This window comes from Zosterops lateralis, assembly GCF_965231275.1.
Source record: "Zosterops lateralis genome assembly, chromosome: 9".
Taxonomy (NCBI): domain Eukaryota; kingdom Metazoa; phylum Chordata; class Aves; order Passeriformes; family Zosteropidae; genus Zosterops; species Zosterops lateralis.
Genome location: NC_139769.1, coordinates 11,256,898 through 11,281,842, shown reverse-complemented (window position 1 = coordinate 11,281,842; position 24,945 = coordinate 11,256,898). Strand labels below are relative to the sequence as shown.

The window sequence follows — 24,945 nt, the reverse complement described above, 5'->3', positions numbered from 1 at the left end:
GTCACTTTCACAACAGAAGCCTTGACATACATCCAGCCCTGAGCACTGCTCTACCAAAACACCTGGAAACAATCTGCCATCTGCCTCATCAGCACACAACTATCACCCTCGTCCCCAGCACAAACCTGCTATGCCAGCTGCTTCTCCCAGCCCCACCCCCAACCACCCTGGGTAGAACTAAGCACCTGGAACATATTTTGCTTACATTGAGCCAAGAAAACAAGAGCAAAACAAGAAGACAGAGCCATTTCTCCTTCTGTTTGTTTATTTGTGATAGAAGAGCAGCCCAATCTGACAGGGCCTGGCTCCTTCACCTCATCCTCAAGGCCATCAGCATGTTTTGGTTACAGCCAGAGCAGGTGACAGGCACCAGGCCAGGAGAGCTGCTGCACTGCCCTGCTGAAGGGCAGAGCACATCTTCACACAGGCCCAGTCAGATCCAGAGAGGCAAGAGGTGCTCACTCTTGCACCACAGCCGAGCACACTAAAACCACCCTCTACTGTGCTCAGGCTAGGCCAGAGCAGGGCTGGTCCCAAGCAGGAGAGCCCAGGAGCTGATTTTAGGGGCACTTATTGCTCAAGTCTTGAATTTACAGGAATGGAAGTGGTCCAAGACTAGGCTGAGCTTGGTCTCCCCCACTCTGGAGCAAGCCACCAGCTGCCATAGAGGATCAGGTAAGTGTGGCTTAAGCACACATTGAGCACCCAGCCCAGGCACAAGAACAGCAAGGCAACCTGGGCTTATCATGTGGGGGAAGCCTTTCAGGCTGTCACAGCCCCTGCTATGTACTAGGCACAAGGCATGTGTACTGTACTGGGCAGGTCTGGGCCCTTAAGTCCCTTAAGTACTGCCCCTACGTTCTCCACAGACACCTGGGCACAGATATGCCAGGGCAGGACTCCCAAGCTGGGCACACGGGGACCAGAAGGGACATGCAGCACTGTGGCATGGAACAAAGTGGCACAAGGCATCGTAGAGCAGGAGCACTCACACATGAGCTGGCAGTAACAAGCAGCCAGGGATGAATCTGCTCATCCACACAAGCTCTTGTGAGACAGGGAAGAGGAGAGGGCACCAGGACAGGAAGCGGTCTCTTCTTTTGGTCCTACTCAGAAGGAAATGGCCCCTAGGCAGAAGAGCCAGATGTAGGCACTTGGGGAAAGTTCCTTTGGAAACACTGGAACGGGACTGCAGCCCCACATCTGTGATGCAGGCAGCTGCCTCTCTGCTCAGCAACACTGAGAAACAGCACAAGCCCTCCCAGGAGGAGAAGTGGCCCATGGCTGCTCAGAGCAGAGGGGCTGAGCATGCAGACAGGGGACAGCAGGACTGGGCACAGGGGTACAACAGTCTGTAGGCACTTGACTTGGCTAGTGGCACCCAGGAGCAGAGACAGGTCCCAGCTGCCTCTGCCCCGGGGCTCTCATTGGCTCTGGGAGCGCTTTACCCTCTAGTTGGCTTTGACCTTGCCGTTGGTGACAGTGCCATTTTCATGGATGCTGCTACCATTGTGCTGGGCTGCTTGTTGAGCCACCCTGGGCAACCGCTTGCCCTTGGTGTAGGACTGGTACCAAAAGTTGGAGAAGAGGATGAAGAAGATGGTCCCATATATCCAGATAAGGTGAATGAAGATGGGGAACTGGTATTGGCAGTTGGGCATGAAGTAATACTGGGAGATGTGGACGGAGACAATCACAAACTGTGCCTGGGAGCAAGGCAGAGTAAGAACAAGTTATTAATGGGAGCAGGGTCAGGGAACCCACTAGAGACCTTATTTTTAAAGGCAACACCTAGACTCCTTTCCTAGTCTAATGCAGAGATCCTTACGGTGAGGCAGCCAACACCAGCTGGAAGAGGCAGACACAAGTTTCAGAGCAGCATATGCCTCTCACCCTCCCAACATGGCTGCAGCCCAGGAGCTGAACAGCATCCACATCCCAACCAGGCTGCTAGGGCTATCAGAGGCCCATAATGGGGCAGAGGTACTAAAAACTCAGAGCAATGTGCTACAGAGGAGACTACTGCTGCTGGCTACACCTTTCAAAGATACAAGGGCTGGCCTGCCCTTCACATTGGGCACAGGCTCTGCTCCACTGTACAGACTCACCAGCTGGATGGCTGTGATGTGCTTCTTCCACCACAGGTACTTCTGAAAGGCAGGTCCTGCTGCTGAGAGCCCATAGTAGAAATACATGACAACATGCACCATGGAATTGATCATGGCATGGAATGAGCCCATTCCCCCTGTTAAGAAAGATTTGTCTTAGTGTAAGTCACAGCAATCAGCACTAAACAGAGCCTGCTAAGAGCACAGCAGGGCCAAAAAAAACCCTTTCTCAGCATGCTGGGATAACCCTACCCAATCCATGCACCCAGCTGCCATCTTACCTGGACCAAACTTTGCTCCCCACCACCAGCTCCATGGCAGAACAGAGTGGTGGAAAAGGTGCAGGAATGTGACCTGTTCATTCTTCTTCCTCAGGACAAAGATCACCTGCAATGAAAGCCCAACAGCATCAAGGACCTGCAGTCCTGAGAGCAGCTAGAGCAGGCTGGGACACTAATTCTGTGTCTGATCTCAGTGATGCTTCCCTCTCTCCCTTCCACACTCATTGTCATCACCCATTAGGTCACCCCACAGCTTCCAGAGCTGTAGCATGTAAAGAGGGGCCTCCTTGGCGGTGATGCCAGACAGAAGCACTACCGGGTCAGACTGAAAGGGCTGCAAAAGCACCTACCCCAAATACACTGGACCTCAACTCCCTGCCCAGGAAGTGGTGACAAGGCCTTCTCAGTAACTCACCGTGTCTGTCAGTTCAATGAACTTGGAGAAAACAAAGAGCCAAGCAACACTGACCATCTGTAAAAGAACAGGTTCACGTTAGAGACCTGCCCCAGCCTGAACATGCCCAGTGAGGGAAGGGCTTCATACAGTTACCCTGGCATGAAACTAAGGCCCAGAGACTGCACATCCTCTGCCTCAGGAAAGGCAGGAGCCATGACAGTACTGTCCAAACAGAACCACTAAAGACCATGCCCACTTATCAGGAGAGGGATGAGAACTCACCCTGAGGGCCTTGGGGTCTTGTGAGAAGTCCACAGGGTCACATCGCCAGGTGTACCCAGTAAGCCACCCTGCCATCAGGAACTGCAACAAGAGCATCATCAGGGTCAGGCCTAACACCTCATCCACTGCACCTCAAGCTCTGCACAGAAGGGCAGGGAACAGCCAGAAAAAGGGCATCCCATCACCCACACAGCCTGCACACACTGCTTTACACATACTCGACCAAGCTACTGATAACTCACCTCATAGACTATGTAAAGGGAGAGTCCCACCAGAAAAAAGTTGTATAGCACCATGAACTTCTTCAGGTTTAAAGGCTTCCTGTTGGCCATTAGTCGGGGACCCAAGGATAGGACAAAGTAGACATATCCCAGAAGGATGCCCATCACAAGGAATGGGGACTGCATCAGTGGATAATCAGCGATGCGGGGGTCTGCAGAAAGAGCCACAGTGCAGAGCAGTTAGCATCCTCACCCCAGCCTGCTGCCAGCAGGGCTACACTGCCACAGTGGAGGCAAGGGCACAGCAATCCTGGTCTAGGACACAAGTGCAAGTAGGGAAGCAGTCTGGGAGCAGAGGCTGGTGAAGTCAGCCAAACTCAGCACAGTAGAGCCTGAAGCCATGCTGCAGGGCAGCCTGGAGATATTCTGCCCAGGAGAGCAGAAGTGCCCCAAAACAATTTGCACAGGCACTGAGGCAAGACAGCCTCATAACACACAGCACATAAACACCAGAGTTGCATCTGTCTAAGGGCAAAGACAGGATGCAGTTAGACCCAGGGATGCTTCAGGGATGACAGACCACCCCCCAGTGCCTCTGGCAGTAAAGCATGTAGTGTTACCTGTCTGATAGCTGGGCAGAGCCAAACACTCACCTGCTTTTTTCATGAAGTCCTGATACATGGTCACAATCCCCTCCATGGTGGTGGCAGTATCTCTGTGGAAAGAGATAGGGAAGATCAAGTAGCTGTTTTCCCAAGAGGGCAGCCTACACAGCATAGCCCTGCAGATCAGCAAACTCCAAGCCAAATTTCAGAGACAGTCATGTATCTGGCCAGTGTTGCTTTCAGTTGATCACACACCAGCATCCACTTTCCAGCTGAGCCACAGGTCTCCTCCTCACAGAGCCTGGCCCTGTTTCCCCAGCTCTGCTGGGAGCCCCATCATCCAACGCCAGCAGTCCTTCCAAGGCAAGAATCCAACATTTCAAGCCAGCTAGGAAAGCTTCCAACCTCAGCATTATATCTCCAGCCCTTTAATCTTGCTCCTGCTGTACAAGCCCAAGCATTATCATCCACAAGCACCATGACATTGCCACCAGCACTGGCAGCCAAAGCTACTCGGCACACTGCTCTGTCTGACCCTGGTGTGGAGATGCAGGGCTGGCCCCCACTCTCCACAGCACAGTGCCTTTATGATCAGCTTTGGGCTCCTGCCACCGATTCCAACCCCAGAAGCAGCACACCGTCACTGGCAGGCCCATTATATGAGGAAGGAAATCCATAAGTTCAGAAACAAACATCAGTTTCTGGCGTCAAAGTTCCTGGTTTCACATCCTTGCACAAAACTGTCCGGACAAGAAACTACTACCACATAACCTAGTACCTCAGAGGCCAGGTGCATCCTGCCTGGCAGTGGCACTTCCACTCCCCTTCCACACAAGAGAAAGCCATATGATGTAAGGCTGCAGAGAGAAAGACTGGCACTCCCCACACTTGCTCAGCCTCAGTATGAACACACACAAGAAAGTGATCTGGGCAGATGCTCTCCAGAGAAGCAGGAAGAGCCCAGGCTCTCACCACTGCAGGCAAGTTCGAAACACCCTCACCCATCCCCCTGTGCTCCCCAACCTCTCCCCAGCCCACAGGACACCAGAGAGCAGGAGGGGAGGCAGAGCACAGGCCCAGCCTCTCCTTACTCATCATCTGCGAGGGAGGCATTCCCTACAGCTGCTACCAGACACTCCACCTGCCCCTTCCCTCCAAGAAGGTGCACAGGAGTCACTGCCCATGCACGGCCTGGGGAAATGGGTCCCCAGCCCAGTCCCCCCCAGGAGGTATATTGCTGCCACCACCAGGCAGCACATGGCCTCTTCCAGACCAGCAGCCAGAGGGCTGAAGCCCGGGTACCCTTCCTCCCAGTAAGGTCCCTGAGTACTCAGCAGCCACTGCCTCCTCAAGCCCTCATCAGCCAACACCAGCACTGCTCCTTCAGCTTCACAGCGAGAGGAATAACTCAATGTCATCTTTGCTGTAGGCAGGATAGCAGCAGACACTTCCTGTGCAGAGCTACCAGGCAGTTCCATGGCAGGCTTTGCCAGCAATAATCTTCAGGGGGACCTGACACACCATTCTGGCTCACCATTCCCTGCAAATCAGTTTGGTGCAGCAGCAGTGCTGGCTCTGTGCCTGCTCAGTCATACCCTCTGCATTCCTCCAGACTGGGGAGTGCCACCTAATCTCTCTGCAAGGACAGCAAGCGGGAAGAGGTCTCCTCCTTCCCCCAAATCCTCCAAAACACCTATTCCACTAAGCAAGGCTCCAGAGCAGCCTGCAGAGCCATGCAGCCCAAGGACAGAGCCCAAGAAGTTTTCCTGTGCTTCAGAAAGCACAGAAGGTGGTTCCTTGTGCCATCTTGCAGGCAGATGGAGCAATAAGGCAAAGCCCAGTTAGGACTGACAGCCTCCACACATCAGGGCCACCTCAGCAGCAAAATAGATGTTTACTCTCCCAACGCAAGGTTTCAAAAGGTTTAATAGCAAGAAATACTCACTTGTATCACCATGATGCAAGTAATATTTAGGGTTTTGCCTTTATATTTAAAGGCACTGCCAAGATAATCCACTCTCCACATGCAGTAAAGGCTGGCTAAAAGTGTAGCACAAACTATTGCACCCTTAAGAGACACTCAAGGCTCAGCTGTGGGAAATACAGTAAGTACAAGCCTGGAAAGCTGCTGAGCTTTATGTTGCTTTAATGGCTAAAAGCAAGCTCCAAACTTGTCTGTCTAGTTTCAGCTTTCAACCACTATATCCAGCTACACCTTTATTTGCTAGATTGAGGAGCCCTCAAGAGTCAGCTCCCAGCAGAGTCACCTGACCATTCAAGGTCTATGTTTATCTTATCAAGGTGAATGAGTCAGCCTTACTACAGGTCCAGGGCAGAGACAAAAATCCTGTTGAGTATTTGCCTATTTTGGGCAGGCTAGGATGAGAAGAGAGTGTCAGCTGTCTTTGAGCTCAAAGCTACATCTTACACTGTTTTTTGAAGGAAAATGGTTCAGCTCAGGCACTACAGATCAGTTTGCTGACCCTGGGCCAAAGCCTCCAGTACCACTGGCTAAAAAGGACCACAGCTCAAAACAATTCAAGGTCCATGACAACTATTCCCTCAAGCAGTGGGAGAAGCCCACTTCAAGCCAGGACTAGCACACAAGTCCCTCTTATTGCTATTTCATAAAGTACCTACAACACTCCTACAGCCACCCCTACCACAGGAAGTTGGGAGGCATTGGTCTTGTCCTGAACACAGGCTCTGGGCAAGCACCAAGACTTCTGCCAGCACAGAAACAGTAGAATTATGCTAGAGGTCCTTATGGAAAGGACTTGTAAGTTTTCCTCAGTTTCTCTAGGCAGAACAACATCCTGTTCAATTAAGCTAACAGAGCAACCACATCTCCAGGGAAACCTCTGAGGCCTTCAGGTCTTGGCAAGACCTGCCATCCATCCAGGCTGGCATGCTACATCATCCTGCATCAAAGTGGCCAAAGTATGCCTTGTTCAGTGAGCAGATGCAGGTATGTCTTGCCCCCCTCCTTCCCTCAAGGGGAAGCCACTGGCCTTGGGGTGTTGACAGTTGAGCAGCAAAGTGGGAGTTGCAGGGCAGGCCCAAGAGTTACCTTCACTAGGCAAGGGGATGTGAAGTGCACTGGCCTTCCTAAACCATGATTGCTCCATGCCAGCCTTTCTGCTGCAGGCAGGGGTTTTCCAGCTGTCCAGGAACCTGAACTCTCCTCTGTGCACAGCATCCCTTTGCACTTTGAGAGGGGTTCACCAGTCAGACAGGCATCTGCTCTTATGGCACTCCACATCACACACTGCAGGTGTTCACAGCTCAGTGGTTGGATCTGTCCTCTCTGCATTTGGGGCAACACTTGCTCTCCTCTGACTCCTCCTAAATCCTAACCTTCTTAGGCAAGGAGTTGGGAGGAGATGAGGAACCCAAAGCTGAGCCTTGAACAGCTGGAGAGAAATCAAGCAAATAGGTCCAAGCATCCCAAATGAGCAGGAACCCTAGGGGCCCAAACACACCCTGTATGATACAGAGAAACCTTGCAACACATCTCCTTCTGTCTCTCAGCAACAGGGAGTCACTTCCCCATGTCAGAGAAAAAGCTCCCACTATTTGCAAACTAGAGTATCAGGCCACAATCTGCTCCACTAACCAACAGTGAGGATTAAATACTTGCTTACACCAAGCACTGTGTGCACTGCATATTTCCAGCAAGCTATACAGCTAATCAGTGCAACTTCAGCAACAACAGCAAGGCCTTTTATGACCAGCTCCAGTGGGACCACAGCACTGTCAGAACCATGACACTGACAGAGACCAGAGCCCTACCTGGAGCTTTGTTAACAGCCCTGCAGGGCACACATCACCTATCTGTACACAGCAGACTCTGCCCCAGACATTGAACACTCCTCAGCATCCAGGTCAGAAATCAGTCCTGTAATAAGTGCAAAAGCAAACACTCATCTCCCCACTAGTTTAATTAAAGGCAGCACCAAAACCATCTGGTAGGTGGCCACAGAGCTGCCACCCCAGAGAGAGCTGGCACAGGGCCCTTGCTGAACTGGCTAAAGCAGGCCTGGCCCCTGTGGGGCTTCCCAGGGAGCAGCAGTTCCCAAAGGTCAGGAGATAATCAGTTGGCCAGATGTGAAATTGATTCACATCCCTGAATTACAAGCTGGCATCAAGGCTTGCTGCCTGATGCTGCTTTGGGCTCCACCACCTCTCGGGAAGAATTATCTTCCTCCACCAGCTCCCCACCATGGCACCTGCCCAGTTGCCTGGAGTTCCAGAAAGTCACTGTGGGGTCCAGCAAAGCCTGCACACAGCCCCATGTGCCCATGGACTGTATTTCCCCGCAGAAGAGTGGAACTGATCAAGCCAGGCTCTGGCAGCCCCAGGCCAGGCACAGATAGGGGCATGTACTGGACACACAAGGCTGGCACCACAAAGCATCACCACCAAGAGCTGGCAGACACAGCTCCAGAACCCCTCCTGAGCTTATGCACAAGTGAGTCCAGCAAGATGAGGAACATGAAACTTTATCTGCCCCAAACAACACACAGGCAGCAAGGCAGTCAGGGCAAGACAAGAGGGAGAAGGAGCCCAGCCAGCCATAAGCTGCAAACTCCTGTTTTTTATCAACTCTGCAGTGGGCTCACTCTAGGACTGAAGTGTACAGTGAAGCACAGAAAACTGACTTTGGATCTCTCTGTCTGCTGCTCTGTGCTCAGTGAAAGGGAGAGGGGCTTGTAACCAGGCAGGATACACTTATTTCACACAGAGCTTCTCCTGACTCCAGCTCAAACACATGCAACAGAGGCCACTCAACAGGAGAGCTGTATTCAAGTACACTTGTGTTCCTGCTAATAATATCAGCCATTCACTGAAGACTCAAGTTAAGATAGGATTGTTCACATGCTTCTAAAGTCATATTTTTTCTCAAAAGAAACCATTCTAAAGACATGTTTGTCACCAGCCCACCAGGCACAGAAGACAAGTCTGGCAGGAGAACCAGAGCTTCTATGTTTTAAGTATGGAAAGCCATACCAACAGATTAGGGCAGAGCAGTAAAACAGCTCTGCTAGCCTGGCACCTCAGCTCTGAGGACTTGGGCAAACTGATTGGAGTTTGAGAACAACCAGTCTCAGAACTCAGTCCGCAACATAACTACAAAAACTGCATGGAAGCTTTATGCTAGCACCACCAGATAAATTTTCCTATTTGAATCTTATCCATTGGTCACTTCCTCTGGCTCACCTACTTCATGCCGAGTGTCAAAGGACATGGCCAACAACCCAGTACTGTATGTTCTGCATCAGCATATTCTGAAGTCAGGAGTCAGTACAGGAGGTGTATGCTCACATAAGGGATGCAAACTCCCAAGGTGTGATATGTAACAGCTCTTGCAAGAGCTGCCATTGCAACCGGTGTGGGAATCACACTGGCTGGGTGCTGCTCCTGGCACAATGGATCAAGTGGCAGGAAGTGTCCTGCCTGAAGTTGAGCAGTTTCCTCATTTTCCCCAAGTGTGTGTTAATACTCTACCACTCACAAAGTGGCTGTAAAACCCTGAGGCCTTTGGATAGCATCCTACAAACAGATTAAGCTCTCCCCTTCCCATACTCATGGGAAGCCAGGAAAACAAGAGGAGACTCCCAGATTAGCAGGAAAGCTCTGACTGACAACCAGTGTGGCACCTCACAAGCTTTCAGGGAAAGGAGGACACCCATTGCAGTAATGTACTGGTAACCTTGTACAAAAATCAAGGCAGATAATCAGACTTCAAGGTCCCACCAGAGCATACCTTGCAGTAAGAGGCTTAATATGCACAGCCTACTTTTTTTAGGGGCAGCACCTCCCCAAGCTGTTAAGAGTAGGTTTAGTCCTTATCACATTCAAAGCTGGTGGCTGTATATTCAGAGAACTGATATCAGTAGGGATGAGAGCAGTCAGAGAAAAAAAAAAGAAAAGGCAACAGTTAGGCAGAAAATCTGACATAGCAAGGAACAAAGGAGTAAAGAAGTGAAGGAAGAAAAGAAACTATGTGAGATACAAACAAAAGTAGAAAATAAGGTATTTCCTTTCTGAGCTAACCATATTGATCTGTGTCACTGCCCCATACAGCACTGGGTGAAAGGGGAAGGTAGAGATGGCTGAGCTCCCTCTCTGAAGTGAAGGCACCCAGCAACCCCCCAGAGTGCAGAGAGCACACTCAGGAAGGACAGGACTAGGCAGGCAGGGCTGCATTGAGCAAGGCCAACTTCTAACGCCCGCATCCAAAATCAGGTCAAGCCTTTAAAGCCACCTAGCAATGAAACAGAGTACCCCTCTCTGGAGGAGGGACAGGCTGTACCACAGCATTCATCTCTGGTTTTAATCACTATGCAAATACCTCAATACAAGGCTTCACCTCTGCTCTCCCAGCCCTGGCTGTAATCATGACACAGTAATGATTACTATGCTCTGCCCCATTCAGGCCTGTGCATTCATTAGACAGGCACATCAAGATAAGATGGACAATAAAATCTACAAAGCAAGGTGCAGAAAGGAAAGACTCACAAATTCCCTCCAACAGTTTTATTTGGACTATTCAAGAAGCCCAGGTGTGAACCCAGAGCCACTTCTCAACAAGACAAGGGGCCACTGCCTGGGACTTACCATGACATCAGCTTTGGGTCCTGTACCCTCCACACCAAGAAAGCAGTGCAGTCACACAATCTTCTAACAAAAGAGCAGGATGTTCTCTGACAGTATGAAGATGTCATACTCCAGTAGCACAGTATTTGCACCTAGAACCCAACAAGCCTGAGGCTTAATGGTTACCAGAGTCAAGCAGGTTCACAGCCTTCCAAGCACAAAGAAAATGAAGTATGAAGCCTGGTTATCTCAAAACAGGTGTAGATTGAGTGGTCAAAGTCAGCACACTTGCTTCTACTTCTGTACTGGCAGGGAAAGCCTCTTAGGGTTAAGTAGAAGCAGCACGAGTTATAAAATCTGTGCGTGTACAAAGCAAATCTTAAACTGTGAGAGGAGCTAGCTGATCTGATCCACAGGGCAAGAGCACTCCTTGCAACAAAGCTGGAGAACTTGCTGCCAGTGACATCTCACCAGCCCGATGCATCCCAGAGGGAAGAATCAACCCTATGACACACTAAGGGAAATCAAGAAACATCAGACCCAGTTACCACCTCCTCCATCCTCACGCCACTAAAGGCTCAGAATGCAGACAACAGCCTGGTGGTGGGGAATAGGCTGTGGCAGCTGCAACTTGTCATCTCTGAGCAACAGCAGCCCCACAACTCCTGCAGGGAAGAGTCCTGGCTCCTGGGGACCGTCTCCTCCCTATAAGAGCCCAAGCTGCCTCACCTGTTTGACTGGCAGAAACCAGAATTTCCAGCCCCAGTACTCCCACCATCTGACAGCCAGTAGGGCATACACTACCAGAACTTCAACACAAAAGCACAGAAAGACAGAGCATCTCTTGGGCCATCACAGGCACCACTTGCCAGTGTCCCTCATAAGTGTCTCAGAATGTTCACTGTGCTGTAGCCCCCAGCAGAAAAGGAGAAAGCATTAACCTGTAACAGTCAAGGACAGTGCTCAGCCAAGCATGTGCTTCTGACACCAGGTTCAGAGGTTCCTCAGGATTCAAAGCTTTTCTCCACCAGGAGAGAAAGGAGACACTATGCAACTTCAATAAGCTCCCTTATTTTTTATCTCTAATATATGGTATGAGACACCTCTAGGTCAGAGTGAGCTTTTACTCCCAAGTCTCAGTTTTAACAGTACTTTCTCTCATATTACACGTCTTCCCTGAAGGACCATATAATCCCCCCACCAACAGACTTTCAGGAAACAAAAATAAGAATACAATGCAAGGCAGGACCACAGAGGCCCAGGCTGTGTGGGTGGCACAGTTTAATCCCCACAGCAAGATGCAGCAAGTAGATGCTGCAACAGCTGGCATCTTGCTGTTTCTCATAGGAACAAGCTGTTAGCAGCAGCTCACACCCATAAGCTAGAGGGGCTTCCTAGGAAAGAGATAAGGCACAGCACTCTCAGTCAAGCCCCAAGGGCTCAGCCAACAGTTTGACTCTCAACTATCCTCAAGAAGCTGCCCAGCAGGTCTGGTGGGAAGGTCAGCTCCATCCAGCTAGGAATCTGCCCTGGCTGCATTCTGGTAGACAAGAGGGTGGTCAGTTTGGGACAGCACAGCAGGATGGATGCAGTGCTGCACAGGCAATCCTGGCCTCCAAGAGGGGAAGAGATGCTCTGAGGAAATGCACTAGTAGCTGTAGTACCCAGTGCTATCCCATGCTCCTCACTGAGCATAGGAAGAGGTATGCACTTCACTTCTCCCTCTCTGTCTTTATCATTTCAGAACCAATATGATCAGTCACAGGCAAAGCACCTGACAGTCCCCTCTGCAGGCAGCAGCCCAGGCACTGAGGCACAGACTGCAGCCCCTAAAGCTTTGCCTCTTGTTGCAATGCCTATTTATGCTGCCTCATTTAGTCTGTTACAACGTAAACAATAAGTAGCTTTCCCTTCGTTACAACAGAGGAACTGGCCCACGTAAAGAGAGCGATAGACCAAGCCCTCTGCTGCCAGCGGTTATGGAGCCCGCAGTGGTCCAGGAAGCGCAGACCCCTGTGCAGGACCACACCAGTGCCAGGTGAGCCCGAGGCCAGGCGACTGCTGCCACCAGGGGGGTGACAGTGACCTCCGCCTCCTGCCACCGCGCTCCGGAGCGAGGGCCAGCAGGAGGCCAAGCATCTACACGAGCCGGCACTCAAAGCTGACATTGTGTCGCAGTAGCGGGGGAGGCCTGGTACTGCCACCCTGCCCGGAGGAGGAGGGAAGAGCCATCTGAATGGTTACATTGATGCCGAGAGCTGGGTAAAAGAAAGCTCCCCGGCCGCCGGGGGCTGCTCGCTCCCCGCAGCAGAGCAGCCCCAGGAGACCACAGCCCTCGGCCGCTTGGCGTACCCGCCGCTCTCACCCCGGTGCCCACGGCAGGAGCCGGGCAGCGCCCCGCTCAGCCTTGCTGCCACCCCTGCGAGTCCTTCCAGCAAAGGGCCCGGCCCCGCCGCCGCCGGAGGGAGCCCCGGGTTCCCCCGCCCGGGCGGTTCCCGGCCCGGCTCGGGTGTGGCGCGGACGGGCCCGGAAGCGGGGCCGCGGCCCAGCGGGGCCTGCGCGGCCGGGAAGGGCCCGGCGGGCCCGGAGAGGCCCCGCGCCGCCGCCACGACGTGTGGGGGCTCGGCCACCTTTCAGCGAGCCCGCGGGGCCACTCCGCCGCCTGTGGAGCGAGGACAGTCCCGCCAAAACGCCAACAGGGCGATGCCGATCTCCTTCCCGAGGCTGCACCGCCGGCGGTCCCCGAGCCGGGAAGCAGCGTACCCCGGGCCCGGGTCACCGGCCGGCGGGGGGGAGGCAGCCCCGTCACGGCCGGGACACGGCGCGGCCTCCAGCACAGACCTCCCGGGGCGGGGGCTGGTGTTTGTGCCACAGCACACAGCGCGGAGGAACGGTCCTTGCCCCCGGCCGGCCGGGAAAGCATCCCAGCCTCCCACAGAGGGCCGGCTCTGCCCCGAAGGAGAGCAGCCGGCTGCGGGAAGGGAATTGCACCCTGCCCTGCCACCATGGGTGCGCTAGGGCAGCGGCACCAGGCTGTGAGCCAAGGAGCACTGCTGCTCCTCACACAGTCAGGACCCTGCTGCTTTTGAGGGGAAAAAAGAGCCAAAAAAACCTTCAACAACTCAACTTGGACTCCTCTCGTGTCCCTCCGCCTGACACGGGCGGGTTTGCACACCAGTGGCCTTGCCGCACGGTGCCGCGGGTGCCCCCCTTCCCGGGGGGTGACAGCCTCTCCAGCCGCACCCAGCGTGATCACCCGCCAGGGGCACGTCACACTATCACAACACCCATCCCACCCATCAGGCCACGGCCTCCTCAGGCGCGCCCCTCCACCCCTGCCATGAGGAGACACCACACACCTCCTCCCGTGAGCATCCCAGGTGACGGGAACACGGACCTATACATACATATATACACGAGCCTCTTCCAGCAGGCTAGTTAACAGGTGCCAAGCCAGCACATGGCTTCCCCGGGGCAGGACGCACCATTCCGGGCAGCAAAGGTTAACCCGCCAAGCAGCTGAACCCTGCTGAGGCCTCCCCAGCTCCCTCCTGCTCTGCAGCCATCCTCCAAAGCCCCCTCAGCACACCCCAACGACCAGCCCCGACCCACCGCTAATCTCGGACACCTCCACCCAAACTCCCTCCTCGCAAACACCCTAAAGGACCACTGGGACAGACCTGATACCCCCAGCCCACTCCCGTCAGGCAAGAATAGACCCCACACCCTCCACCCCACAGCCACCCGCACTCACCACCAGCCGCACCCGATTCTACCGCCACCACGGCCCCCCCCGCCATTAAAGCGGGAAGCCCCGCCCCTCTGTGGCTGCTGATTGGCAGAAAACGCAGAGCTCCGCCCCCGGGTGAGCCGGGGCCAATCGGCGCGTCCGCCGCGTCCCGCCCGTTCCGCGGCCACGCCCAGCACGGCGGGGCTTGAGGGGCCGGGGCCGCGGCGGGAGCCGGGCGGGCTCTGCCTGAGCGGCGTGAGGGGAAGGTGGGGAATGGCTGGGGAAGGGTGCGGGCTGCGGCACGGTCAGCGGGGAGGGCTGGCTCGCTCCAGGGTGGTGGTGACGGCGTGAGGGAGACCCATACAGGTCCAGCAGCTCACAGGCATAAACCAGCAGCTCATAGGCTTTTTTCCCCCTCGTGACACCGCAACAGGCCCGCGAGCTTTCGGAGGCACCGGGCAGAACCCGGAGACGCCGACCCTGACCCCGTGCAGTTTCCAGAGTGTTTCCGTCCTGTAGCGCCTTCACAGCCATGACAATCTGCCTCCTAAAAACTGGCCAGGACTTGACTTGGCTCGTCTGATCCGAAGGCGTTTTCAGAACTCACTGATATAATTGTTAGGAATCATCTTCTCATTTCCAGCTTAATTTGATGCACGGCTGGTTAATAAACATTTGTTCCTGTGCCAGCGCTGTAATTTATCTCACCTAGGTGCTGTCTCCGTGTTGGTGCTACAGTGTATTTGTAGGCTGCAGTCATCTCCCTCTCAGCCATTACAGGGAGCACTAAACAAGTTTTTCCAGCGTTTTCTTTCTGGTCTGCCTGTCCCTGCACTTAACGCCACGGTAGCTCTTTTTGCTGCACTGCTGTTCACATTTCCTGCCCTGAGGATGGTGACCAGGAGCAGTTGCAGATTTGTGCTCACCTGGTGGGAATTCCCCGTCTGGATACAGGCAGGGCTGCATTTGCAGAAGCAGGTCAATGTCTCTTCTGGTGACTTTCTTGCCCTTTTTTGGTGGTACAGGATTCCTTTACTTTCCCCTACATTGTTAATGCACTACAACATTCTGATTTCATCAGATTAACACCTAATATTTGTGACAGTCCTTACAGAAACTAATTTATAAAAATATCCACAAATATCTCAGTAGTGACCTGTGTGTCCTGATATGCTCCCTTTCCTCAATTTTAGCTTTCATCTTGACCTTAACTGTGCCTGTTTCTGCCCCAACATCTACCAAGATTTCTAATCCGTCCCAAGGTTCAGAGCTGCTTTCCTGAGGTCCATACAGAGCCTACAGCTTTATACAAAGGGGAGGTTTTTTAACTATCAAGTTAGTCAATATAATAAACATTATTTTATCCTCCATATTCTGCCTGTGTGCTGTGTTACTCTTTAACTGGATACTGTTAACACCAGACTGGCAGAGCCGAAGCAGTCTGGGTCACTTCTTCTCCCTTGTTAAGTATAGGTATCAGCCTTTTTTGTTACTCTTCACTTTTTTTCCTTTTGGTCCTCCTTTCATTTTGCAGCATTACTCTATTTACAGTTGATTTCTGGTCCAATTCAGTGGAAACCTTGCTATGTAGTTTGTCATAGAACTCGTTAAATTAGAGATCAGTGGATTCTTTCATATTCCCTAGTACTGGATTCTTTTCTACCTTGTATCCTGCATCTCATAGCTTTCTCCAAGCATTCCTTCTCTCCTCTGGATACACCCTTGCTGGCAGGCTTGTCAGGCTCTAACAATGAGCCCCAAATTGCACAGCCCAGCCTCTTCCTGCTATTGGAATTAATTTCCAGGTCACTCTCTTTTCTTCTGCTCTGAATGCAATTTATTTCTCCTCTCTTGGTCCTGGACTCTATTTCCCTGTTGTGTCTGCCATCTCCACCATTATTTCTGTATGGTATTTGCTCATTAGTTTTTCCTTTCTACTGCAGCTTCTGCTTCTCTCCTTAATTCTCTAACACATCAAAATGATTTTACCATTTTATTTCTCCTCCATCAGTTTGTTCTTTTCACACTCACTAGCTTTGATGAGTTCCTTTTGTCTGCATGTTGGCCTTTGTTTACTTCTCATGCTCAGCAGGTGTCTGGGTTCCTTGGTGCTCACCCTTCCCAGAACATTTGCAGTGCTGCAGCAGCCTGGGCAGGAGCTCCAGCTGGAGCAAGGACCCTTGTGGGGGTGCTGGAATAGACCCTGGTCTTCAGGAACACCCAGGCTTCAGGAACATGGATTTGGTGCTGTGCTATCCAAGGAGGTGATGCAGGGTCTCCTCCTAACCCTTAGGGACAGGCCTCCAGCAAGGACTTGACTCATCTGCTACATGTTGTGGGTCTGGGTTTCTGCCTTCCAGCCTCTTTGGAAGCAGGGTAGCACAAGAACTCATAGCAAAGAAAATTCCTCAAAAATAAGGAAGGTGGTGTAGATAAGTGATGTGACCTGTTGTGTACAGCCTGATCTTCCCAAAGTATCTTGGGACAGAATCTTTCATAGATGGGTAATCTGCTTCCGTCTTGAATCCTGCCCATCTGACCTAAATCTGTGAGAGAAGCTGTTCACAGCCAGCCAAGTGTGTCACCCTGGCTAGAGTCTGGACCACCAGACCAGAGGTGATCCTGTCACATGCCTGCACAAGGGAGTCCTGCCTGCACTAGCCACTCCTGCAGCTGGCAACCCCCTACAAGTCATTAACTCTTCAGCTGCAATTCAGAAAACCACCTCTGCTTGGTCCCAGCACCCTGGGCTGCACCAGGCTACAGTTTGGAAAAGCTTAAACTCCTTCCTCCATTTCTTATCCTGGAGAACAACACACCATTTTCACTTCAGCTTCAGTAAGGGTCTTGCTGGTCCTTCTTAGCCTGGGTGTTCAATCAGATGAAGGTAGGCAGGAGCCTCTGCATTCCTCCTTTGCACTGTTCTCTCCACTGGTCCTTGTCCTCTGCTTTCTCCTTGCTCCTTGCAGAGACAAATGCACCTCTCTTTCCCCTCATGGCTCTGCCCTGGTGCAAAAAGCAGGTGTGGGCTAATGTAACTTGCTGAAGGCACAGATACTGAAGCCATCCTCAGTGCACATAATTATCAGACTATCAGATGGGAAGGTATGTAAGAACTAAGCAATGGAAAAGGAATGAAGTTCATTGAGAGGTTATGACCTCAGGGATTAGTAATGATAACATTTTTCTGCATGTAATGAGAGATGCTGGGGGAGTGTTGCACCTTTTCTGGTGCCAGTCTTGAAGACTGGCTTAGGCTTACCATGCAGCTGGGTAGAAGAAGAGAGATTTCAGTCTCTTCAGGTGTCAAGTTTCTCAGTTTTCTGAGAATTTAGAAATTCTAAAAATCCTGTTTTTCTGGGGAAATAAAATATCTTTTTTATCATGCCTGGTTTGTAGAATAAATTTATATTCTCTTATTAAATAAATTTATAACTATGAATTTATTTTTTAAAATACTGATCAATTGAATGGTAAAAGTTTTATTTGGCAAAAGCATTAACGTAATTCAATTTGAAAAATCCAAAATAAAATAAAAACTTCAAATTAATTCAGTGAAATTAAACTCATTAACAATTAGCCCTGTAATTTTTCAGTAATGAATTTGGAACACATAGTTAGTAAATTTATACATCTTACTACGCTTGGGGAGTGAGAAGACAATTTACAGACCCTCCTACCCTTTTCTATTTAATCCTGAAAAACCAAAGATTTTGCATGTGACCAGATAAAACCACTGAATATAAATTGGCTCTCTAATGTTTTACCCTCCTCCCTTTCCATGAGGTTGGACTCTAAAGCACTACTAACCACAAATTATTGCTGCACACTTTCTCTGTGGGTCCATGAGAAAAAAAAAAATGGTAAGTTTATTATGCTCACAATCGCAAAACATCCCAGAAATGCTCCTACAATACCTCTGTCTATACTAAGAGAATAAAAAAAGGCTTTCATGGCCAATAAAAGTGGTGAGAGATGGCACTACTTGGCACCTGAAGGCCATTAAATGCCATCATGTCATCCTGTAATTTCAATAAATGGAGGTGGTCGGGTAGACCATGTCTGGGCATATGTTGTTCAGGCTGATGTGTTGCCTCCCTCCACAACTGATATCAAGAGCAAGTGACTCACCTTGTGCGAAATTTTGTATGTTATTTGTGCTGATTACATTGTAGTGGGAGTAAAGGCCAATTACCCAACCACTGTTGCCCTCTCCCCTTAAGCCAAAAGAAATGCTTTCATTTCTGGTCCCTGTAAGCCCCTCAAGCTACCAGCAAACAACCCACATTTCTGTAGCCAACAGGCATGTAATGACCCCTCTGAAACCCCTGTTGTAACACGACACTTCCGTTTTACATTAAAACGTCACCTGTGAAAAGGCATTCCGTGAGCTGAAAGGGGCGGTGGAAACATCACCAGGAAACTTGCTGGTCACCGTGGTGGCACTGGAGCTTTGACAGCAGACTTTCACCCCGGCGTGTTTAATTGCTGGACTTTGCCTGCCAGCCGGGGTGGGCAGCACACATGACTGTTGTTTCCTACTGGGACAAGAATTCTTTGTCAGCTGCATAGCAGCCTCTCCAGTGTGAGCCCTGACACCCACCTTCATGGGCTGGCAACAACACCCCAGCAATATAGGACACCCTGGGGTCCTCCACAGATGTGCCAGAAGTCTCAGCCCGCTCTGGACCTGTTAAAGCATCCTTATTTGTTCCTGTGGCCTGCAGGATAGTCTTATGGAATAATGGTGCTTGTTTAAAATCCATCAAATCATGGGGCAGGGGAAGGGAAAGAAGCAGAGCCATAGCCACAGCAAGGTGTCTGAGGATACTAAAAGCCTGGAGTAGCCCATTCTTCAGTGTCTCTGCCTGGCAGCAGGCATGGCAGGACCACCTCAAGGCCTAGAGGCTGGGAAGGGTCAGGAGGTCGAAGGTTTCAGCACATGCAGCTTAACAGGAGTCCTTGGTTGCTTTACAAACATTGGTGATGAGCCAAATGCAGTGCACTCTGGCAGAAGACCACAGGAGCTCTGAGAGCTCGGTCTCTTGTAGGGGCCTGAAAACTGCATCTTCTCAGGGACCTTTCAAGGCTGTCTGATGGGCACATGCTCCTGAAGAGAGAAAATGCAGGTGATGAGAAAGCCATGGTCCTGCTCATCCCGAGTCACCTTTCCATACTAAGTTATTTCATTTTACCTCTGTGATTTCAAGCCCACATGAGCTGATCATCTCTGGCAACCTGTCCCAGACTGCCTGGAGTCTGAAAGAGCACCTTGACAAAGCTGGGTGACTTCTTCACTCAGGCAGTTGGGATTACAGTCAGATTTGGTGACTTGACACCCCTATGTTACACTCCACAACTGTGTCCCAGGACTGTCCTCCTAACTTGTAGAACAGTGGTGGCATGTGGCTCCATGGAGTGAGCAAAGGCAGAAGAAAAAACCCTCCCAAGTGCTCCAGGCCGTGCTGGGGACTTTCCTGAGAAGACTTTGCCTTGACTTGAAGTGGCTACACAGTCCTCAGCAGACACTGGCCAGGGCAAGGATCCCAGGTGCTGCACCTCAACCATGGGGCAGTAGGGTGTGAGCTGCCAGGCATCAGGCTGAGCACACTGCTGGTCACTCCACAGGGACTAAGCCATAGAAAGGATATTGTCAGAGCAGAGGATTGTTCTGGGAGAACAGGCTGCACAAAGAGGAATTGTTTTGCCATGAAATGAGGCCGTGTTTAGCTCCAGCCAGGGCTGGGCTTTGCCTGCCTGTCTGGGCTGCAGGCTGGCAGGGGATACTGTCCTCTTTGGCCTGCCTGGCATCTTCTCTGCTTCTGAGGTTGTCCACTGGCAAGTCAGCAGCACAAGTACATGCCCTGAAACCCATGGTGGGTAGGGAGAAAAAGGAAATTGAGTGATAAGAAAACTTGTGGCAGGTCTGCCATGGCCTCCTGTACCTGCCTGGCAGGTCCAAGGGGCACAGGGGAAGGGGAGAGCAGCAGTGGAGCAGCTCCCATGGTGAGAGGCTGCAGTGTTTCTCTCCCAGTGACTCACCTCTCCAAAATGTGTTGTTGATTGGCTCTCTGAATGTGTATGAGGGGACAAGCATCGTGTACCTGAGCTCCAGCAAGACACACCAGAGAGCACAGGACACAGAGGCAAAGGGAGAAGGAGCTGCATGCTCAAAATGTGGGTTGGAAGCCTCCTATAATTTCTTATTGGTTTTACTCCCTGTGTGACTGATTACCAACATTTGCGAGCAATGGTGGATGCACCCACAGAAGCATCCTGTGAGTCATTACTTCCTCAGCAGCTGCAGTGGTGCTTCTCTATCCCAGGGCTGCCTGGCTCCTCCTTCCTGCAGCCCCAGTGCAGCCCAGCTCCCTGCCCCGCCCACGCTCTGCAGCTGGGGCTGCACACGTGGGAGCTCCTGTGCAGCTCCCTGTGCAATCAAGTCACCGCCGGATGCATTGTTCTGCTGACTGGAGCAAAACAGGCCGTGCCATGATGATGACAACAATGATGATGATGATTAACACTGTTTCTACTCCTGTGATGCCCATGAGAACCTAAATATACAAAAACAAGACAGCCAAAATTGGTTCTGCAGCCCCACGTACACAGGACATGTTTCTCAGGGCAAACCATTCCTGTATTAGCTACTGCCGTGAGCTCTTAGGGCAGAGCTTTGAAGTCCTGCCACGCTGCTGCAGCAGAGCAGGAGACAAGAGCTGTCTCCCTCATATCACACAGCAGGACCCTGGCTTCAGTACTGCATCAGTACCAAAAATAAACTGCATGTAAACATCCGCTGCACGTTTCAAAGCCAAATTCCCGTGGGAGCAGCACACCTCTGTGCTGCACGCCAGGGTGGGCAGAGCTCAAGACTGGCACATGGCAGTGGGGGACAGACACATCCCACCAAAGCTACCTGGCAACAGGCATAGAAGGGGGAGGTCAAATGCATTCAAAAGAGGAACATCCTGGGAAATGCTGCAGCTTTGGAATAACACCCATAGACAGCAATGCCCCAAAGCATGGCCTCTACCCCAGTGTATGGTCAGCAAATAAAAAACTTAATGCAAAAGTACCCTGGGGCACAGTCTTTACTCAGAAGAAAGGAGCTGACATACCAGGCAGAACACAGAACCTACTGCTATTTCAGAAGCTGCTTGGATATGATGGTAGCAAAGTGAGAAGTCTTACAACAAGTAGGTAAATCAGTGACAGAATCTGAGCAGAAGTGATAAGACAGCTGCAGGAACTACAGTCCTTGAACCCCTGACTTTGGAAAATATGCATCTCAGTCAGAAATATACATGCAGTAATTTCCTTTCTTAAAAAAAAAAAAAAAAAAAAAAAAAAAAAAAAAAAAAAAAAAAAAAAAGGCAGGCTTCTCCTTGAGAGGAGCCAGACAGCATGCTTTGCATTACTGTCATATACAGGGTTACCCCTAAGGAAATTGCAGAAGGTTTTCATTAATTTCTAAGTGCAGGTTTCCAACAAGGCAGTGCTCCTGGATCCAGCCAGAGAGCTGCAATATCATAGGGACAATAAATAAACTGTGGAATCACATCAGCTTGAACTATTTTTATGGCACGTATTACAAATACATCCAAACATCCCATTCTTGAGCATGAGCTTTTACCACCACAGCATCTCTGTGAGGTACAAAGTGGTAACATTTTATATCTAAGACAGTTGAAGATTTATTGCACTTGGGTGGAAGGAGATCCATGGGACTTTTAGAAAACACCTGTGTATTCATTTGCAGGCACCAGCTGTCACATAGACAGGCTCCACCTCTCCCGGGGCCAGCAACCTCATGCAGGGAGCCTGGGGAAAAGCATAGACAGACTAGGGAGTGTTTCCAGCACTTGACCACTTACCCTTTGTTTGTGCCTTTGACTTCCCAAGCAGTCTCTGAGCTTTTCAGAGTTCAGATTCACCTTTTGCTACTGTTTCCATGTGTTTGTCTCTCCTCTGTGAGCTGCAGGTGATGCTGCTTTGGAAACAATGCAGATTAAAAACTTGGCTGGACACCCTTTGGCAGCACTCACCCCATCATCTTGCTTCTTAGCATAAAAAAGTGCTCTGGATTTCTCAACCCAACCACCACAAGACTTCTCCTTTGGTCCCAGATGTTTCTGGCAGAAGGATCCTATCCTAGCAGGAGGATGGAAACCAACCCTGCAGCCCACACCAAAACCCTGCCTTATCTGTGGGGGTTCCCCTCACCCCTCTGTCCTCCTTCTTCCCTCACACCTCACATACTTCACTTCCACTATAAAGGCTTAACGACACCCACTTGAAAGATCTGTAGGTTAAAAAAATAAACAAAAGTGTTACGTTTTGCTCGTTTCTACAAAAGAAGACATCTGTGTGCACATGGCTGCTCGGGGACGGGACAAGAGAACAAACAAGCAGCAGGTGTTTGTCATGCTGATCACTGGATGCAGAGAGGTGCAGGGAAGTGGCGGCACCACTCTAAGCTTCATGGCTCCCAGAGATAATGTGGCCCAGGGCAGCAGCAGGACAGGCTGTGGGCACAACCCTGTACGGCTGAATGTGTGATAGAGACTGGGAACAGTGGGCCCGTGGGTAGCTGGGCAGGAAGGAAAGGCAATAAATATCTCTCTCCTGCCTTTGGGAGGAAGCCAGATGAAGCATTCCTGTCACAAGGGTGAAACACTTTCTACTCTAACAGTAACTCAGGAGGATGTTAAACTGTTGCATAGGGCAAATACTGAAAACTCAACAGTCTGGGCATCCTGCATCTAAAAAAATAACAACCATTTTTAAAAATCCAAACTATTAATGCTGAGATCCAGTAATGCAAGGAAACTTGGAGAAGCTCCAGAGAACAAGCAAGTTGATGTTATGCCAGCATATTAAAAACATAAACAGGATGGGTTTGTAAACAGGTGTGTCTATTTGACAGACACCACATGCAAAATAATGACCAAAAAATATGTGATCATATTGATAAAGACTTAAAGCAGAGAAATATAAATACCAATCAACAAGGATTACAGACAATAAGCCTGTCAGACTAACATGATAAATTTTTTGGCACTGTATGTTCTCAGGTATCAGAGAGCTGGTACAGCAGCATGTGTGATCAAGGAACAAGCTCATGGGTGGCCTGGCCAAGTGCGAGGTGGGAGAGGAGCTGCTCCTTGTGGAGCTGATACTGAGCATGTGTTTGCAGCAGGGAGTGCTAAATAGTGTAAAGCTGGTTACCTGGAAAGAAACAAAGTCATGATGTCAACCTGCTGTCCTGGGAGCCCTTGGCATCCCTGGGGCAGTGGGGCCATTCAGTGAAACATCATATTGTCTGCACCAGAGTCTGGCAGGTACTGCAGGGAGGCTTGGGGGGACAGAACAAACCAGTGCCCTTCTCCATCACTCTCCAGCACATGAACAGGAGCACAGACAACCCAGCAGCACCTACCATGCCAGGGCTGAGCCTCCTGCCTGCCAAAATCATCCTCCTAGGAAGAGATGAGTTCAAAAGGGATTAGATAAGGCAGGGGGAAAAAAATCACAAGGGTTCAGAATGGCAGCACATCCCATGCTCACAGAAAGTGTGCTTCCCAATCACCCACTTGGCCCCTGCCACAGCAGGACACAGCCTGAGCCTTTGCCCTGACCCAGCAGGGTAGTACTTTTATTCTGACACAGTGCATCAGGAATAGTGAATCCCTGTTGGACTTGCAGACCACAGTGACAAGCAGTGAACCATGAATTCCACAGTGACTTTATGGGTAAAAGGCTTGTTCCTGTTCCCTGTTTGAGCATTCAAGCACAGGCAGCAATCATATAAGAGGTTAAAGCTGCTCCACATCTGAAATTCCCATTCCCACAAATAGAATAGTGTGTCCTGGTGCACTGTCCCAAGGGACACAGATGCATAAGGAGATCTGGATGTGAGTCAAGAAATGGAAAATATGCCTTAAAGCAAAAGGGACTTTCATCAGTTCAGTATGCCATAAAAAAGGATCAGGAAAGCTTGGTCATAATATCTGACTCCTCTGGTACTAACAACTCAGAGGCTCAGTTCCTTCCTGAGAAAATCCTGAGAAAGGAATTAAAGAAATGCAGCTTCAATCTAAGGTGCAATAAGGAAAATAGTTTCCAAAACAACCTACCAGCCACTGTAGCAGGGATACATCAGTTTAAAATCAACTGTTTTCCTAACAACAGTGCTCTAATTTACACAAGAACTAATTTGCGGCAGCTTGAGTCATGCAGGAAGTTACGCTGGCGAGCCTGGCCGGCCTCCCTGCTTTATAATCTATGGAAAAAAACCCTGCCTGTGTTTCCCTTCCTCCAGTCCAAGTGTGTGAAAGGTCTGGCCTGCCCCACTGGAGGCGTTTTTGGGAGGCGTTTTACTCAGGTTAGCGTGGGTAGCAGGCAGCCATGCCCTGCCTGTCTCCCAGGCTGCCCGAATTATTCCTGCCACTGCTGGCTCTGAGCTCCGGCACTGAGGCATTTTAGCTTTATAAGGAAGCCAGTCTGGGGGGACGAAGTGAAGCAGCATCCTAGAGCTGAGGCTCCATGAACGATGAGTGCCAAGGATCTGACACATACTGTATTCTGCCTTCCTTTCCAACCAAAGCAAGGATATGAGACAGAGCAGGGAACAGCCATTCCCATAGTTCTCAGCACATCACAGGAATAACCCTGCAGGCTCCGACTCTCTGGCTGTCAGGCTTGTGTTTGCACAAACC

General features: G+C 50.8%; 1 protein-coding gene across 2 annotated transcripts; it reads right to left on the bottom strand.

Moving 5' to 3' along the window:
* Window positions 1-253: 253 nt before the first annotated feature.
* On the bottom strand, window positions 254-14,313 carry ELOVL1 (ELOVL fatty acid elongase 1). 2 transcript variants are annotated; one of them, XM_083867416.1, is made up of 8 exons: window positions 14,249-14,313; window positions 3,943-4,004; window positions 3,311-3,501; window positions 3,069-3,149; window positions 2,805-2,861; window positions 2,390-2,495; window positions 2,109-2,245; window positions 254-1,706 (listed from the first exon to the last, which is right to left on the bottom strand). In XM_083867416.1, the coding sequence occupies exons 2-8, from the start codon at window positions 3,986-3,988 to the stop codon at window positions 1,452-1,454; spliced, it is 873 nt and encodes a 290-aa protein (XP_083723542.1). In that variant the 5' UTR covers window positions 3,989-4,004; window positions 14,249-14,313; the 3' UTR covers window positions 254-1,451. The 2 variants fall into 2 exon arrangements, with proteins under 2 accessions (XP_083723542.1, XP_083723543.1); XM_083867417.1 differs by lacking the exon at window positions 14,249-14,313 and adding an exon at window positions 10,516-10,646.
* Between the last annotated feature and the right edge of the window lie 10,632 nt (window positions 14,314-24,945).

Excerpts from the sequence above, each read along its gene's own strand:
- ELOVL1 (XM_083867416.1), bottom strand. The coding sequence starts at position 3,988 with ATGGAGGGGATTGTGACCATGTATCAGGACTTCATGAAAAAAGCAG. Across the intron at positions 2,862-3,068 it reads AAGACCCCAAGGCCCTCAGG|ATGGTCAGTGTTGCTTGGCT; the intron begins GTGAGTTCTCAT and ends GTTCTTTTACAG. Across the intron at positions 2,246-2,389 it reads GGGAGCAAAGTTTGGTCCAG|GGGGAATGGGCTCATTCCAT; the intron begins GTAAGATGGCAG and ends CTTTCTTAACAG.